The sequence below is a fragment of the Salvelinus alpinus genome, chromosome 20 (assembly GCF_045679555.1).
Source record: "Salvelinus alpinus chromosome 20, SLU_Salpinus.1, whole genome shotgun sequence".
Classification (NCBI taxonomy): domain Eukaryota; kingdom Metazoa; phylum Chordata; class Actinopteri; order Salmoniformes; family Salmonidae; genus Salvelinus; species Salvelinus alpinus.
Window position 1 is genome coordinate 50,304,589 of NC_092105.1, and position 18,280 is coordinate 50,322,868.

At 40.3% G+C, this 18,280-nt stretch overlaps 2 protein-coding genes across 2 annotated transcripts in view; both read left to right on the forward strand.

Moving 5' to 3' along the window:
* The window catches only part of LOC139547169 (zinc finger and SCAN domain-containing protein 16-like), a 223,489-nt gene that overhangs the window by 181,675 nt on the left and 23,534 nt on the right, over positions 1 to 18,280 (forward strand). The gene's annotated exons all lie outside the window — the stretch shown is intronic.
* LOC139547170 (zinc finger protein 180-like) lies at positions 6,924 to 16,802 on the forward strand. Its single transcript, XM_071356228.1, has 2 exons — positions 6,924 to 7,904; positions 11,999 to 16,802. The coding sequence occupies exons 1-2, from the start codon at positions 7,496 to 7,498 to the stop codon at positions 12,970 to 12,972; spliced, it is 1,383 nt and encodes a 460-aa protein (XP_071212329.1). The 5' UTR covers positions 6,924 to 7,495; the 3' UTR covers positions 12,973 to 16,802.

Genomic DNA, 18,280 nt, shown 5'->3' on the forward strand with positions numbered 1-18,280 from the left:
GAGATGAGTAATGCCAGATATGTAAACATGCAGGAGATCCACGAAGGAAAGATAGTGATGGTGCTCAGTGACATTGTTGCAAATGGTGGGGAACAACCAATTTCGGCATTTTTTATAATTTTACCCCTGTTTTTTCTCCCCAAATTCGATATAAAAATTTGATGATCTAGTTTCATTGGTGGAGTTTAAACACTTAATCAATGTATATATCATAGAAGAGTGTAATTGTTTTTAGGCCAGCTGTTTTTAGTCAAGACTTTCGTGTTTTTAATGTAAAATGTTTTTGTTGTACTGTATATGTGTTTATAGTTTTGTTTAATGTTGTGTTAATGTATGTAAGTTGTTTTGTCTGAAACGTTGTTCCCCCTGCTGCTATTGGATCAGGTCTCTCTTGGAAAATAGATGTTCTCAATGAGAAAAAAACAGTATAAATAAAGGTTAAATACATTTTTTAAATAAAATATTGTCTCATCGCTGCAACTCCCCAACGGGCTCAGGAGGCGAAGGTCGAGTCATGCGTCCTCTGAAACATGACCGAACCGCGCTTCTTAACACCTGCCCGCTTAACCCGGAAGCCAGTTGCACCAATATGTCGGAGGAAACACTGTTCACCTGACGACCGAGGTCAGCCTGCAGGCGCCACAAGGAGTCGCTAGAGTAGTAAAGCCCCCCCCCGGCCAAACCCTCCCCTAACCCGGACGACGCTTGGCCAATTGTGTGCCGCCCACAACAGCAGGTTGTGGTACAGCCCGGGATCTGTAGTGATGCCTCTAGCACTTCGACGCAGTACCTTAGACCGCTGCACCACTCAGGCATAACTTTTTTTTTAAACAATTCTGATGGTTGTTAAAAGTGTAATTTTGACATTATTACCGCTATATCAACACACTTGACACTCCCACCTATCAATCTCTTTGGCACGGTAGACATCAAGTCACTTGACAATAATGTTCCGTTCAACGTTGCATTCCATGTTTGAAAGGTCTATCATTTTCATTGAAGGCAATCAAAGTTAACATTCCATAAAACTTAATTTAAAGGCTGAGTCTCACATAGTCGCCTGTCCATTTTGGCACACATTAAAGGCAATGGCACACATTAAAGCAAATACATTTTGGGTCTAAATTAAAGGAGCTACAATTATAATTTAATTACATGTTTTAAATAAAATGTCCTAGGCTAGTAGGTGGTTGTGTTGTACTTACCAGTACCCAGTGTTCGCGGGGTCCGACATGCCAATCAACCTGCTATCTGCCAATCACGGGAATGCCTGGAATGTTCTGATGCCGGGCATCCTGGCGGTTGGCGGAGTGGCGTGGAGGGGGGTTGGGCAGGGGGATGGAGCATTGGAAGTTAAGACCAGGTTTAGCCATTGTTCTCTCTCTTACGTCTGGCCTTCACAAGAGAAGGTCACGGTTGGCTTGTGGTTATCTTTCATTTATTTGGCGTGGGCTACGGCCAAGCAGTAGCCTGTGTAAAGTTGGGTTAATAAACCGTCAATTCGTAAACTCATTCCTCTGTCTGGACAATTGTTCCTTTATGATCTAGTAATAGCTGGGCAATGGCACACATTATAGCAAATACATTTTGGGTCTAAATTAAAGGAGCTACAATTATAATTGTATTACATGTTTTAAATAAAATGTCCATAATATCTGCATTAATAGTGGAATGATCGTGTTTCACAATATTCCTTCACATTTTTATTTTATTTTGTGTCAAAATCTCTTTCTGTTTGACAGCAAAAGCCAGACTGGCTTCTGTTGTCAAGATGGGAAAACCCTCCCTCTGCCATCGGTGTCACTAAAAGCCTTCTCGATCACAACGAACAATGGCAGACTGGGGCAAGCAGCCAATGTAGAAATCTACACTCTTCAATCAATATCAGTTTATGTGAGAAAACAAGTAGTGAATAGTGTAGGGAATCATTGTACCATCTAAATCGGTGTGAAATATATTCTCAATAAAAAAACTTCGTTTTTATGGCTGTTTGAAGTTGGTGGACGAAACTGAAAGTAAAATAGTCTCCACTATAGTCCGTGCTATCCGGGATCCTTCAGACGTCCCTACCCCACTGACCTTTCCACCATGTTACAGGGAGGTGTGATGGGGGGAGTTTGGAATGCAGACTAGTTGTTGCAGTTCACCATGTTACAGGGAAGTGTGATGGGGGGAGTTTGGAATGTGGCCTAGTTGTTGCAGTTCACCATGTTACAGGGAAGTGTGATGGGGGAGTTTGCAATGCGACCTAGTTGTTGCAGTTCACCATGTTACAGGGAAGTGTGATGCGGCCCAGTTGTTGCAGTTCACCTTGTTACAGGGAAGTGTGATGGGGGAGTTTGGAATGCGGCCTAGTTGTTGCATTTCACCATGTTACAGGGAAGTGTGATGGGGGGAGTTTGGAATACAGGCTAGTTGATGCAGTTCACCTAACTTCCACATGGGGGAGACATTCTACATGTAGCACCTTTAGTGCTGAATGAAATTGAGGTTCCAGGTACATTTACCACATATGAAACATATACTAGTTGGCTGCTGCTACAGGCTTCCTTGTGCTGATGGGAAATATCTTGATGGAATCTGTCAAATGTTGGATAAAGTATCTGATGAGAACAGGGAAATTTATTTTTGGCGTGATTTGAATATTGACTAGTTTACCACCACCAACTGTCCACTGAGGAAAAAGCTTCTTTCTGTGGCCAATGGTTGTAACATTACCCAAGGTGACACTACCAACCAGAATGTTCACTAAGTCTGATACCACATCATCAACCTGTATTGATCATATTTTTACCAACATGGCTAAACATTATTCTAAAGCTGTAGCAGTGGTGATCAGAACTTGGTGACACTCAAGAGAAAAACACAAATAACAAAGACTGATCCTAAAGTAACCTACCCAAGGCCCTACAAGAGGTTCAGTCAAGACTCATGCCAAAGACTGATCCTAAAGTAACCTACCCAAGGCCCTACAAGAGGTTCAGTCAGGACTCATGCCAAAGACTGATCCTAAAGTAACCGACCCAAGGCCCTACAAGAGGTTCAGCCAGGACTCATGCCAAAGACTGATCCTAAAGTAATCTAACCAAGGCCCTACAAGAGGTTCAGTCAGGACTCACTTGTGGATGAGGTTCAGAATGTGCGATGGCTGGAAGTGTGTAGTGAGGATGATCCTGAAAGGGCACTGAGTGTGTTTATGAAATTATTTATGAGTATTGTTGATAAGCATGGCCCCATTAAGAAAACAGACTAAGGTCAAACGATGCCCCAGGGATGGATGAGCTGAGAAATGTAACGGTTCAACGTAATGATACCAAAAAGGTAGTGGACAGATCTGTCTGATGAGCAAAGTTATTGTAAATGAATACATCTAGTGACCAGGCTAGACCAGTTATTATAAATGAATACATCTAGTGACCAAGCTAGACCAGTTATTGAAGATGAATACATCTAGTGACTATGCTAGACCAGTTATTGTGGATGAATACATCTAGAGACCAAGCTAGACCAGTTATTGTAGATGAATACATGTAGTGACCAATCTAGACCAGTTATTGTGGATGAATACATCTAGTCACCAAGCTAGACCAGGTATTGTGGATGAATACATCTAGAGACCAAGCTAGACCAGTTATTGTAGATAAATACATCTAGAGACCAAGCTTGACCAGTTATTGTATATGAATACATCTAGAGACCAAGCTAGACCAGTTATTGTATATGAATACATCTAGTGACCGAGCTAGACCAGTTATTGTAAATTAATACATCTAGTGACCAAGCTAGACCAGTTATTGTAGATGAATACATGTAGTGACCAAGCTAGACAAGTTATTGTAGATGAATACATCTAGTGACCAAGCTAGACCAGTTATTGTAGATGAATACATCTAGTGACCAAGCTAGACCAGTTATTGGAGATGAATACATCTGGTGACCAAGCTAGACCAGTTATTGGAGATGAATACATCTGGTGACCAAGCTAGACCAGTTATTGTAGATGAATACATCTAGTGACCAAGCTAGACCAGTTATTGTAGATGAATACATGTAGTGACCAAGCTAGACAAGTTATTGTAGATGAATACATGTAGTGACCAAGCTAAACCAGTTATTGTAGATGAATACATCTAGTGACCAAGCTAGACCAGTTATTGTAGATGAATACATCTAGTGACCAAGCTAGACCAGTTATTGTAGATGAATACATGTAGTGACCAAGCTAAACCAGTTATTGTAGATGAATACATCTAGTGACCAAGCTAGACCAGTTATTGTAGATGAATACATGTAATGACCAAGCTAGACAAGTTATTGTAGATGAATACATCTGGTGACCAAGCTAGACCAGTTATTGTAGATGAATACATGTAGTGACCAAGCTAAACCAGTTATTGTAGATGAATACATCTAGTGACCAAGCTAGACCAGTTATTGTAGATGAATACATGTAATGACCAAGCTAGACAAGTTATTGTAGATGAATACATCTAGTGACCGAGCTAGACCAGTTATTGTAGATAAATACATCTAGTGACCAAGCTAGACCAGTTATTGTAGATGAGTACATGTTGTGACCATGCTAGACCAGTTATTGTAGATGAATACATCCAGAGACCAAGCTAGACCAGTTATTGTAGATGAATACATCTAGAGACCAAGCTAGACCAGTTATTGTAGATGAATACATCTAGTGACCAAGCTAGACCAGTTATTGTGGATGAATACATCTAGTGACCAAGCTAGACCAGTTATTGTGGACGAATATATCTATTGACCAAGCTAGACCAGTTATTGAAAATTAATACATCTTAGTGACCAATCTAGACCAGTTATTGTAGATGAATACATCTAGTGACCAAGCTAGACCAGTTATTGTGGATGAATACATCTAGTGACCAAGCTAGACCAGGTATTGTGGATGAATACATCTAGAGACCAAGCTAGGCCAGTTACTGTAGATAAATACATCTAGAGACCAAGCTAGACCAGTTATTGTAGATGAATAGATCTAGTGAACAAGCTAGACCAGTTATTGAAGATGAATACATCTAGTGACCAAGATAGACCAGTTATTGTGGACGAATATATCTATTGACCAAGCTAGACCAGTTATTGAAAATTAATACATCTTAGTGACCAATCTAGACCAGTTATTGTAGATGAATACATCTAGTGACCAAGCTAGACCAGTTATTGTGGATGAATACATCTAGTGACCAAGCTAGACCAGGTATTGTGGATGAATACATCTAGAGACCAAGCTAGGCCAGTTACTGTAGATAAATACATCTAGAGACCAAGCTAGACCAGTTATTGTAGATGAATAGATCTAGTGAACAATCTAGACCAGTTATTGAAGATGAATACATCTAGTGACCATGCTAGACCAGTTATTGTAGATGAATACATCTAGAGACCAAGCTAGACCAGTTATTGTAGATTAATACATGTAGTGACCAAGCTAGACAAGTTATTGTAGATGAATACATCTAGTGACCAAGCTAGACCAGTTATTGAAGATGAATACATCTAGTGACCAAGCTACACCAGTTATTGTAGATGAATACATCTAGAGACCAAGATAAACCAGTTATTGTAGATGAATACATCTAGTGACCAAGCTAGACCAGTTATTGTAAATGAATACATCTAGTGACCAAGCTAGAGCAGTTATTGTAAATGAATACATCTAGTGACCAAGCTAAACCAGTTATTATAGATAAATACATCTATTGACCAAGCTAGACCAGTTATTGGAGATGAATACGTCTCGTGACCAAGCTAGACAAGTTATTGTAGATGAATATATCTAGTGACCAAGCTGGACCAGTTATTGTAGATGAATACATCTAGTGACCAAGCTAGACCAGTTATTGTAAATGAATACATCTAGTGACCAAGCTAGAGCAGTTATTGTAAATGAATACATCTAGTGACCAAGCTAAACCAGTTATTATAGATAAATACATCTATTGACCAAGCTAGACCAGTTATTGGAGATGAATACGTCTCGTGACCAAGCTAGACAAGTTATTGTAGATGAATACATCTAGTGACCAAGCTAGACCAGTTATTGTAGATGAATACATCTAGTGATCAAGGTCAAAAGAAAGAATATTATCAGGACTAAATCAAGGCTGTTGGAAAACATCTATGGACAACTTTGATTCAACACAAGTGGCAGACATGTTTGAATTCCTACCCATTGTAACATTCATTACCAAAACCACCTGACTCTGCAAATTACTTGAAATACTATTTGATGGGTCAGGTAGACACATTGAGGAATGAGTCCAATTGACGGCTCCCTGAATCGGACCGCAGAGTCTAGGAAAAGCAGCCAACAAGTGCTCAGCATATGTGGGAACTCCTTCAAGACTGTTGGAAAAGCATTCCAGGTGAAGCTGGTTAAGAGAATGCCAAGAGTGTGCAAAGCTGTCAATAAGGCAAAGCGTGGCTATTTGAAGAATCTCAAATATAAAATATATTTTGATTTAACACTTTTTTGGTTACTACATGATTCCATATGTGTTATTTCATAGTTTTGATGTCTTCACTATTATTCTACAATTTTTAGAAACGAGTAAAATAAAGAAAAACCCTTGAGTAAGTGTTCTAAAATTTTTGACCAGAAGTGTATATTATGTTATATAATAAATATGTAATAACGCAAAAACATAACTGTTTGTGCTTATAGGTAACCAGATATTCAATACAACTAGGCTACTAAGTCTTTAACCACACTGTGTTGTTATACTGGTGAGTAAAAACTCATGCTTCCTAAACTTTAACTTTTCGTCTGAAAATTTAAATATACATTTTACTCAACTGCGTTACCCACTCCAGTCAGCAAATGGAAGTGTGGGAATTTAAGACAATGCTGCTAGTGTGACGTATAATCTAGTGGACGTGTCGCTTCTTTCAACAGCAGCAAAAGTTAGTCAGCCACCTCGGTAGCTTGCTAGCCCAAATAGCCGAACCAATAAATCTCTTTAGACCCTTTCGTGTTTATTAGCCACTGTGTTTTAAACCCACTTCTGTCGTCTAGTTTGTTATCCGATTTAATTTCATATTTACGGTGTTGTTGTTATTAGTCAGCTAGCGGACTGGTTAAGTTAGCATTAGCCTAGCTAGCTAACATCTCCGACCATGAGGTTACTTAACGAAGTTCCTCAACTGCGTTGCCCACTCCAGTCAGCAGATGGCGATGTGCCTATTTTAGGTTCAAGCGATGCTGCCAGTGTGACGTTTAATCTAGTGGCCGGGACGCTTCTTCAACAACAACAGCTAGTCAGACACCTGCGTAGCTTTCTAGCAAACATAGCTACAACATTCACGACCTTTACACTGTTTTGGTGTATATTAGTCGCTGTGTATTAAGCACATTTCTGTCGTATTTACTTATTGGCCCATTCAATTATATATTTACGTTGTTTGTCAGCTAGCTGGTTTGCTAAGTTAGCATTAGCCTAGCTAGCGAACATCCCCGACCATGAGCTCACTAAGCTACTCTCCTCTTGGTAAAGAAGAGGTCTGCTGGATGGAGAAAGAAGCTCTCGTGAAAGAGGAGACGGAAGAGGAGTCTGTTACAGTAAAACAAGTAGAGGGTGAGGTTGTTACAGTGAAAGAAGAAGTGAAAGAAGTTGCAGTGAAAGAAGAGGAAGACGCGTTCACAGTGAAAGAGGAGGGGGATGTTACAGTAAAAGAAGAGGAGGTAGAGAAAGAGGACGATGCAGTTTTTGGAGAGAAAGAGGAGGAGGAGAAGACTGTCACATCCAGAAAGGAGGAGGAAACTGAATTTCTGGTCCCGGTTTCCCAAACGAATCTTAAGGCATCTTATGGTTCTAAGCATGAACTTAGCCGTAATATGGTTTTGGGAAACCGGGCCCTGATTAACACTAGTAAGTACTGTCTGAAATACAGAGGCACAAACTCTGCAGTTGTTGAACTGATGTGTGGTGTTAAAGCGGAAATATGCAATTGCTACATCCATATTTGGACTTTAAATTATTAATTTATAGCCATTGATTCTTGAAGAATATAACACATGCCTCATGAGCTTAGTTCAACTGTTGTACCCCATCAGAACCCCAAATAAGCTTTTTTTTACTCCATTGTTTAGAAACAATGTAAACCAACACTGTATAGCCTCAACATGGTTAAAACTATAATGTTGATATCATGGATGGTCAGTCCTTGCCTCCATAGGTCTGTCTATTGATTTGAGAGTAGTTACATTTCTCCAGCCCCATCCATCATTGTATTACCAAAACAGTGGTGGAATGACAGCTTTGTTATTGTTTGAACTGCAGATTGGTTGATTGGTGTGGCTTTTTTAAAGGGGCAACCTAGTTTTTAAACAGCAACAAAATGGCTGCCCAGAGACTTGTTTTGGTTAACAGCTGAAGGATGGGGGCTGGAGAAATGTAACCACTCTCAAATTCATAGAGAAAGCTATTGTAGCAACCGTAACCCAACACCCAGCTACCTCTTCAAGAAGTTCGGCCATCTTGGCGTAATAGTTATAAGGTGTTGCCTTGACAGTCGCTGGACCCAGGTTTGAGTTCAGCTCAGGGCTACCCCCTGAATTCACGGACTGGCCATCCATGATGTCATAATGATAGTTTAACCAGGTTTCTAGGCTATATAGTATATTCTAGAATTCATCCATGATGTCATAATGATAGTTTAACCAGGTTTCTAGGCTAGATAGTATATTCTAGAATTAATCCATGATGTCATAATGATAGTTTAACCAGGTTTCTAGGCTATATAGTATTTTCTAGAATTCATCCATGATGTCATAATCGATAGTTTAACCAGGTTTCTAGGCTACATAGTATATTCTAGAATTGCCAGTGTAGATTTCCTGTGGGGGTCAAATTGTAGAGCTGTTGATAAGTCGTATAATTTTCAGCATATTTTTTTTCATGCCATTACATCAATACAGCCCAACCAGAAGAGAAGAAACTCTTCCCGAGCCACCTCCTCCTGCTGGCCTTCATAAATTCTGACGTTGCTGGTAATAGGCTTCACAAGCAGTCGGCAACCTACATTTGGAGTGCAAATTTATCTTACCTTTTCTACAAATTTGCGTGCCAGTTATGTTTTAATATGCACATTTTCATGGAACAGTTTAGTTTAATTGATAATAGTATCTCAAAACCATTGTCTGTGATTAATCTACATTCTATCTAAATCTAAATGAAAATTATACAAATCTAAAAGTAACTTTTATTGCCATTGCCAACTATGTAAAAAAATAGCCTACATAAAGCCAAAGCCAAAAACATTGCAAATAAATATCCTATAAATTTACATTTACATTTAAGTCATTTAGCAGACGCTCTTATCCAGAGCGACTTACAAATTGGTGCATTCACCTTATGATATCCAGTGGAACAACCACTTTACAATAGTGCATCTAACTCTTTTAAGGGGGGGGGGGGTTAGAAGGATTACTTTATCCTATCCTAGGTATTCCTTAAAGAGGTGGGGTTTCAGGTGTCTCCGGAAGGTGGTGATTGACTCCGCTGACCTGGCGTCGTGAGGGAGTTTGTTCCACCATTGATAAATTTTTCATAACATTGATCATAAATCACACGGCCTGTCTACAACGAACTTGAAACATTGTATAAAATATTCTGGGCTCTCAGTTTCCCTCGCCAGTGAGTTTGGGACAGACACAGGTGTCGGCTATTTGTGAAAGGGATAAGAAGTAATCAGGTATTTTGACATTTCCAAAGGATCAGCGCATTACATTTTTCCCTTTCGTGCCGAGTGGTTATCGAAAGGGCGAGAGCTGGAAATATTTTTTGAATACTTTAAGGAACTATTCTCATTTGCAATTGATTTTGATTAGACTTTGTTTACTTGCTGTTTGAGGTGAAGAGAGAAATTATTTGAGAAGCTCCACAGCTCATTAGTGGTGCAGCGTTATAGACAATCAGAAATACTATCAGACATCCCCAAATGGGCACATTTATAGGCCAACATTTGTGTGCAGGCCAGATAGATTAATCCTACTTCTATATGGGTAAGCAGGTGTGCGTCCTTACTCAACATTGACAGGAGTGTTTCAAACAAAAGACAATGAATACATTGACAAAACTGACACATCTTTTGGGGTCAGGTCTGTGTGGTCTGCCAAGGGTCGTTTAATTTAGTATCCATTTGGGTCGGCGTGGGGAGGGATTGTATTTCCCAATAGTATGTTGTACCGAAGTTGACCGACTGAAAGGGAGCGTAATATAAGGAGCCACTAACTACTGTTCCCTGACGGAGGGAAACAAGATAAAACACCTGTTTGGCGCCGCCCCTTCCTGGGTGGATGAAGAGCGGTATTAAATTGAAGGAATAAGTCCAAGCCACACGCTCATCCACCTGTGGAAGGCGGGGCTTCCAGCGAGGTGTGGATTTAATTGTATGTTGTACCTCGTTTCCCTCCTTCAGGGAACAGTAGTTAGTGGCTCCTTGTATTACTCTGGGAAAACAGTTTTCATGGGCACAGATCCTAAATAATTTCAGAGTTTGCTAAATCCAATGGTTGTAACTGAGAGTCACCTTAATTTTATTGACAACACCCAAATCGATGCTGTCATTAACGCGGTTCTTCAATAATTACACATTATACTTAATACTGTAGCAATTTAGTTACAGTCACATGTTCAACTATCATCAGCTGATCCAGGACATCATTTTCTGAATGACAGTCACATGACAAACATCACAACATGCAACAATAACCAAAGTGCTTCTTCATTCATTACACTGGTAAAGACAGTTATGCCGTGCTCCACGTTGGATCCAACATCCCAAACAAATTGATGTTTATAATGTGTTATTGTCTACTTCATTTACAGTAGTGTCTCGTTACTCTGTTTGCGCACAGAGATACTTAGCTCATAATGTGTAGAGAACTGTTCCTTGATGGATAGGCTATTGTACAACACACAGAGCTATTTTCCTTTATTCAGGACATTTAGATTGACAACACATTACAGGGTAGCTTAGTGGGATTATTGACAAAATTATCTGGTGATCAGGTTATGAAATGTCATGACAAAGACATTTTAGTTTCCATGTTTCACCTGAAATATTAAATGATTTATAGTCCTCGGTCTGTTGTTGTTAGGTGAAGTTATGGGTCCTACAGTAGGTCTATGTTATTGTTAGTTGAAGTTATGGGTCCTACAGTAGGTCTGTGTTGTTAGGTGAAGTTATGGGTCCAATTTGGCAAACACTTAGTGGACAAACACTCATTGTCAGGCTGATAGTAAAGCTAGCCAAATAGCATTTTAAGTGTTTTTTAAGTACGAAGCAGTTGATTTGCAACAATAACACAAACATTATATTCAGCAGGACATTCAAACGAGTGTTACAATTGTAATCCAAAAGATATGTGAAATGTACTCATATTCAACCTGTAAATGGAGACTATTTTTGCTGTCAGCCTATGAGAACTCCCCTGAGTTTTCCACCACGGTGGTGAATTAGTGAATAGACACACAAACTTAATGTACGTTTCCTTGAGTAGCACTCCTGATCTTGCGCTGATAGTGAGCTGTAATTTTCAGAATACATTGTGAAAACTAAAATCTTCGCTTACCATTTTTGCTCCAGGCAGATATACTACATCCATAACTAGCGGTTTCCTCATTAGCAGGGAGGCGTTTCTGCAATCAAATTGTGTGCGCATCGGCCTCGTGCCGCAATTTTAGCAAACACAGAAAGGGGCCAATATTGGAGACCAAAAGTCATCTGGCACACTGCTTAGGATTTCAAAAACGTTACTAACTTATTTCTAGTTACCTCTAATGTGTAAACAAGACAAAATGACTTGTTGCTAACTTGACTGTCTTAATAATTTAACAGACGTCAATTGTTGTACAACTTCATGGGTATGCTCTGGGCATCACCTTTTACTTCAAATAAACAGTGGATTTTTGTTGTTTGTAGGCCTTTAACCATCTGTTTAACTTTGTTGTTCACACAGGAGAGAGATGTGACTATCGTGGATCCTCTGGGGAGTCTCAACAACATCATGAAGCTGACGAGGCAGAGAAGAGTCTCTCCAGATCAGAACACCTCAAGAAACACCAGCAGAGACCCACAGGAAAGAAATCTCATTGCTGCTCTGACTGTGGGAAGAGATTCAACTCTTCAGGGGACCTTAAAATACATCAAATAATTCACACTGGAGAGAAATATTTTGGCTGTGATCAATGTGGGAAGAGATTTACTGAGTCAAGCAGCCTGAAATCACACCAGAGAACACACACAGGAGAGAAATTATATAGCTGTTATCAATGTGGGAAAAGTTATACTACATCTAGCCATCTAATTGTACACCAGAGAACACACACAGGAGAGAAACCTTTTAGCTGTGATCAATGTGGGAAGAAATTTACTGTCTCAAACTCCTTGATAGTGCACCGGAGAATACACACAGGAGAGAAACCTTATAGCTGTAGTCAATGTGGAAAGAGTTTTACTCAAACAGAAAGCCTGATAGTGCACCAGAGAATACACACAGGAGAGAAACCGTATAGCTGTTATCAATGTGGGAAAAGTTGTACTACATCTAGCCATCTAATTGTACACCAGAGAACACACACAGGAGAGAAACCTTTTAGCTGTGATCAATGTGGGAAGAGTTTTGGTACATCTAGCCATCTAATTGTACACCAACGAACACACACAGGAGAGAAACCTTATAGCTGTGGTCAATGTGGGAAGAGTTTTGGTCAATCTAGCGATCTGACAGTGCACCAGAGAACACACACAGGAGAGAAACCTTATAGCTGTGGTCAATGTGGGAAGAGTTTTGTTCAATCTGGCCATCTGACAGTGCACCAGAGAACACACACAGGAGAGAAACCTTATAGCTGTGGTCAATGTGGGAAGAGTTTTAGTACATCTGGATATCTGACTATACACCAGAGAACACACACGGGAGAAATTTTGTAACTGTGATAAATGTAACAAGAGATACTCTGAGAAAAGACATCTGATCAAACATCAAAAAATACATACATGAAGGAATTGTTTCATGATATCAATGAAATATCCCACCTAGGAAAATGTAATTGAAAAGACGTTGAAAAGAAGAAGATGCCCGATGTCCAATATACTTTCGGTTTTAATTGAAAGTTAAAAATATGTATTTTCGGTCGTTTTTTTTCAATGACTTGAAAACAACTTAATTTCAACGTACTTGCAGCTTATACACATGGACGCAATATAATGAATTGGTCTATAATCATTTTGACTAACAATCTTACATCAGTCCAGTATTTATTGACAACATTCAAATGCTAATTGTCTTTATTCTACTACTGAAGAAGCATGACTCAAATCACCTACTCATATTTCAAACATCCAGCCTGACAAAAAATTTTTTTTTTATTATTCCATGCCTCACCATTAAGTTAATTATTGCCAATACATATTAACAAAGGAGTGTACATTTTGATTTCATATTTACAATTCATTTAACATTTAGTAATCATAATTATTCATGCAACCAACTGACAATTTTTGGTACAATTATATTGACATTGTTGCCCTGCTTTTAAAATATCAGGGTTCATTCTCAGATATGCCAACCCAAATGTACTAGAGCATGACATTGTGGACTGGGTCCCGATCCAACAACATGCCTATTGAGTGAACCCTGAAAAGAGAGAAGCTCCGCAGTGAGGTGGAAAGTTACTACGGATATTAAGGAGCTAATTCTAGAAGCTAGTGAGTTTTAGGATTCTATAGAAAGAAAAAGGAGAAAAGATACGATTGTATATTATTATTTAGAAGTACGTGTTTTTTCCTGTTTTTAATTGTTGACAGCCAGTAGACACCATGTTTATATTGTAGAAGGTGAAGCATTGTAGTTGATTATAATGTGAAATGTAAGTTGTTTTCTGTTGGTGGTGAGCAAGCGTGTCCAACAAAGATATAGGATATATTTGTTGTCTTAAAGGGGAAGGTGTTAGAGTCTTATGTTTTTAGGTTGGTCTTTAGCACGTATAGCTCGTTAGCACGCAGTACATACCTGTGCTGGTTTGTCCATCTCGTTAGTGGGAAGATGTTTCACCTGAGCTGGCCCAGGTTCTATTTAAGAGTGTCTGGCCCAGTGTTCTAGTTTTCTTGATAGATGTGGAGAGTCAGCACCTTTAGTTGCTCCACTTCCTGTCTTTTGTTTGCCTCTTCTTGGGCAGATTTAGTGGGTCTCATAGTGGGTGTCTTTTAGGTCCCAGTTGTTGTTACTAGTCAACTTTCAGTGGACACCCTCATAGTGTCTTTCAGAGCCCCTCCTAAAACCTGTTTAGTTGTGGTTGTTGTCAATGACTCTTTGTTAGTTCCCTCCTCTGTTTGAGCAACATTTCTGATTTTCCTGCTGGCGAATATAACAACAAACAATGGAGTAAAACAAGCTTATATTTTGGGTTGGATATTTCATCCAATTGTTCATATTTGAATCAATTGCATTTCCTTAAAATGCTCATTAGTCTTTCAGTTGTTAATCTTCAGTTTTTTATCCTCTTTTTTTCATTTTTTTCTGTGAAGCCATTGTGTTGCATCGATGTCTGAAATGTGCTGTATAAATAAAGCTTGATTTGAACATATTGTAAAACAAATTCACCCAATGACTGACCAATCAACAATCTTGCAAACCAATGAACAAATATGTGCAAAAGCAACACCTAACTTAGTATGAAAAACAGTAAACATTCAGTATATCTTCCACTATGTCAAAATAGTGCATGGTATGTAGATTTAGTATCACTTTTCAACCAACCCAGTAACTTTGCTGAAAATGATAAATGCCCCTGCAACACAGAAACACATTTAGTCATATTCTATAAAACACTCAAAGTAAAGGATATGGAGCTTCTACACCTGGCACCTAAATGTGACTTCCGTCATCCGATCACTCCAAGCTGCATTACGTTCAGATCTATCAGGATGGGCCTTTGACATAGTCTGGACGCAGTCAGGCCACTGAATATGCAAACGCAATGTAAAGACATGGGATGAATGAGTGGGGAAAAGTACATTCTACACAAATTACCTTCATAATAACAAAGAACAAATGTGTGTGCCTGAGGGGAAAGTAACTTTCATACAGCCAAAATGGGTGAGAAATTACACCAATATCAGTGGACAATTTGCTCTGCTCCTGAAAAACATCTCCACAGTATGATGTTGCCACCACCATGCTTCACCGTAGGGATGGTGCCAATTTTCCTCCAGACATGACACTTGGCATTCAGGCCAAAGAGTTTAATCTTGGTTTAATCAAAACAGAAAATCTTGTTTCTCATGGTCTGAGAGTCCTTCAGGTGCCTTATGGCAAACTCCAAGCAGGCTGCCATGTACCTTTACTGAGGGGTGGCTTCCGTCTGGCCTCTCTACCATAAAGGCCTTATTGGTGGAGTGCTGCAGAGATGGTTGTCCTTCTGGAAGGTCCTCCCATCTCCACAGAGGAACTCTGGAGCTCTGTCAGAGTGACCATCGGGTTCTTGGTCACCTCTTTGACCAAGGCCCTTCTCCCCTGATTGCTCAGTTTGGCCGGGCGGACAGCTCTAAGATGAGTATTGGTGGTTCCAAACGACTTCCATTTAAGAATGATGGAGGCTACTGTGTTCTTGGGGACCTTCGATGCTGCAAACATTATGTCGTACCTTTTTGGTACCTGTGCCTCGACACAAAAAGTCTCAGAGCTCTATGGACAATTCCTTTGACCTCGTGGCTTGGTTTTTGCTCTGACATGCACTGTGAACTGTGGGACCTTATATAGAGAGGTGTGTGCCTTTCCAAATCATGTACAATCAATTGAATTTACCACATGTGGACTCCAAGTTGTAGAAACATCTCAAGGATAATTAGTGGAATCAGGATGCATCTGAGCTCAATTTTGAGTCTCATAGCAAATGTTCTGAATACTTAAGTAAATACATTTGTAAAAATGTCTAAAAACCTGTTTTGGGTTTGTCATTGTAGGGTTTTGTGTGCTGATTGATGAGGAGGAATTATTTTTTTTTTTTCTCTATTTAATCCATTTTAGAATAAGGCTGTAACGTAACAAAATGTGGAAAAGGTGAAGGGGTCTGAATACTTTACGAATGCACTGTATACTGCTGGCAGAGTTTTCTACCATTGGCAGTTTTGTACACAGTCACGTGATCCGTGGTAAAGAAAACCCAATCTTAGGATAGTACATGGAAGGCACTATACTGTGTGTCTGCCGGTGTCTAACGGGTCAAAACCACTGATACAGGTGCCCCTCCACCCTCTGGTGGGATGGATCATGTCTACAGAGAAACCTAGATTCAAATACTTAGATTTGTGTGTATTGGGTATATGTTGTGAAATTGTTAGATATCACTTGTTAGCTATTACTGCACTGTCGGAGCTAGAAACACAAGCATTTCGCTACACCCGCAATAACATCTGCTAAACATGTATGTGATCAATACAATGTGATTTTGATTTGAAATAAATGTCCTATTTATCAAAGGTGCTTTTGGCTGGGGTCAAAATGACTCCAAAGGATTTGAATTTGTTAAAAGTCCATTTTGATACAGAAACACTAAACCATGATTTATATTTATTAAGAACCAGTTTATTGACAAATTCATGAAAAATTGGAAGAATTGAATTAACCACATTTTGGCTATGATAAAATATATGCCTCTGGGGTCAAAATTATCCATGTCAGAAGTATGGTTCAATGCAAATGTGTAGTGGGTGTAAAGTTTGTTTTAAATTCTCACTCATTAAACACGAATTAATCAACACATTCTTCTCTTTGAACGACTTAATATAATATTCAACACCGGACAATTTACATTGACCCCCCCCTCATGTTTCTGCACTGCTGCTACTTGCTGGTGTCACATTCCTGACCTGTTTTATGTTATTTTTGTATGTGTTTAGTTGGTCAGGGCGTGAGTTGGGGTGGGCATTCTATGTTTTGTGTTTCTATGTTTAGGTCACTTGTAATTAGCCTTATATGGTTCTCAATCAGGGACAGGTGTTTGACGTTTCCTCTGATTGAGAACCATATATAGGTTGGCTGTTCACACTGTTTGTTTGTGGGTGATTGTCTTCTGTGTCTGTGTATGTTGCACCACACGGTTTGTTTGTTCGTTTGATGTAGTCCGTTCCTGTTCGTGAGTTCTTCGTGCATTTATGTAAGTTCCATGTTCAGGTCTGTCTACGTCGTTTTCTTATTTTGTAGTTTGTTGAAGTGTTTTCGGTTTTCGTCAGTACTTTAATAAACTTCATTATGTCCAAATATCACGCTGCACTTTGGTCCAATCCCTACTCCTCCTCTTCGTCTGAAGAGGAGGAGGACACCCGTTACAGAATCACCCACCAACCATGGATCAAGCGGCGTGAGAGAGCGCAACAGCGATCGCAGGACTCGTGGACTTGGGAGGAAATATTGGACGGAAAAGGACCCTGGGCTCAACCAGGAGAATATCGCCGCCCCAAAGCTGAGCTGGAGGCAGCGAAAGCAGAGAGGCGGCGATATGAGGAGGCAGCACGGAAACAAGGCTGGAAGCCCGTAAGTCAAACCCAAAAATTTCTTGGGGGGGGGGGGCTCTCGGGTAGTTTAGTTGGGTCAGTCGGGAGACGTGAGCCAACTTCTCCTGCTTACCGTAAGGAGCCGGTGAGGACGGATTTGGAGGTGAGTGACGAAGAGACAGTAAAGGAGTTAATGGAGAAATTGGAGGAGAGAGTTATGAGGGATGTACTGGTTTGGTGCATGAGGCACGGCATCCGTCCGAATGAACGTGTTGGTGAGTTAATGTCACCGGGAACAGCTCTCCATACTCGTCCTGAGGAGCGTGCTAACCGTCTGGTTAAGACAGTGCCTACAGCACGCACAAAGCCTCCTGTGCGTCTCCAGAGTCCTGTGCGTCCTGTTACTGCTCCTCGCACTAGCCCTGTGGTGCGTGTTCCCAGCTCAGTACCACCAGTGCTGACACCACGCACTAAGCCTCCTGTGCGTCTCCAGAGCCCTGTTCCTCCTCCACGCACTCTCCCTGTGGTGCGTGTATCCAGCCCAGTGCCTCCAGTTCCGGCACCACGCACCAAGCCTCCTGTGCGTCTCCAGAGCCCTGTACGCACTGTTCCTTCTCCCCGTACTCGCCCTGATGTGCGTGCCCTCAGCCCGGTACCACCAGTTCCGGCACCACGCACCAGGCCTATAGTACGCCTTGAGAGTCCAGTGTGCCCTGTTGTTGCCCGCACTAGCCTGAAGGTGCGT

Coding starts and splice junctions, on each gene's coding strand:
- LOC139547170 (XM_071356228.1), top strand. CDS start 7,496: ATGAGCTCACTAAGCTACTCTCCTCTTGGTAAAGAAGAGGTCTGCTGG. Junction 7,905..11,998: donor CCGGGCCCTGATTAACACTA/GTAAGTACTGTC, acceptor TTGTTCACACAG/GAGAGAGATGTGACTATCGT.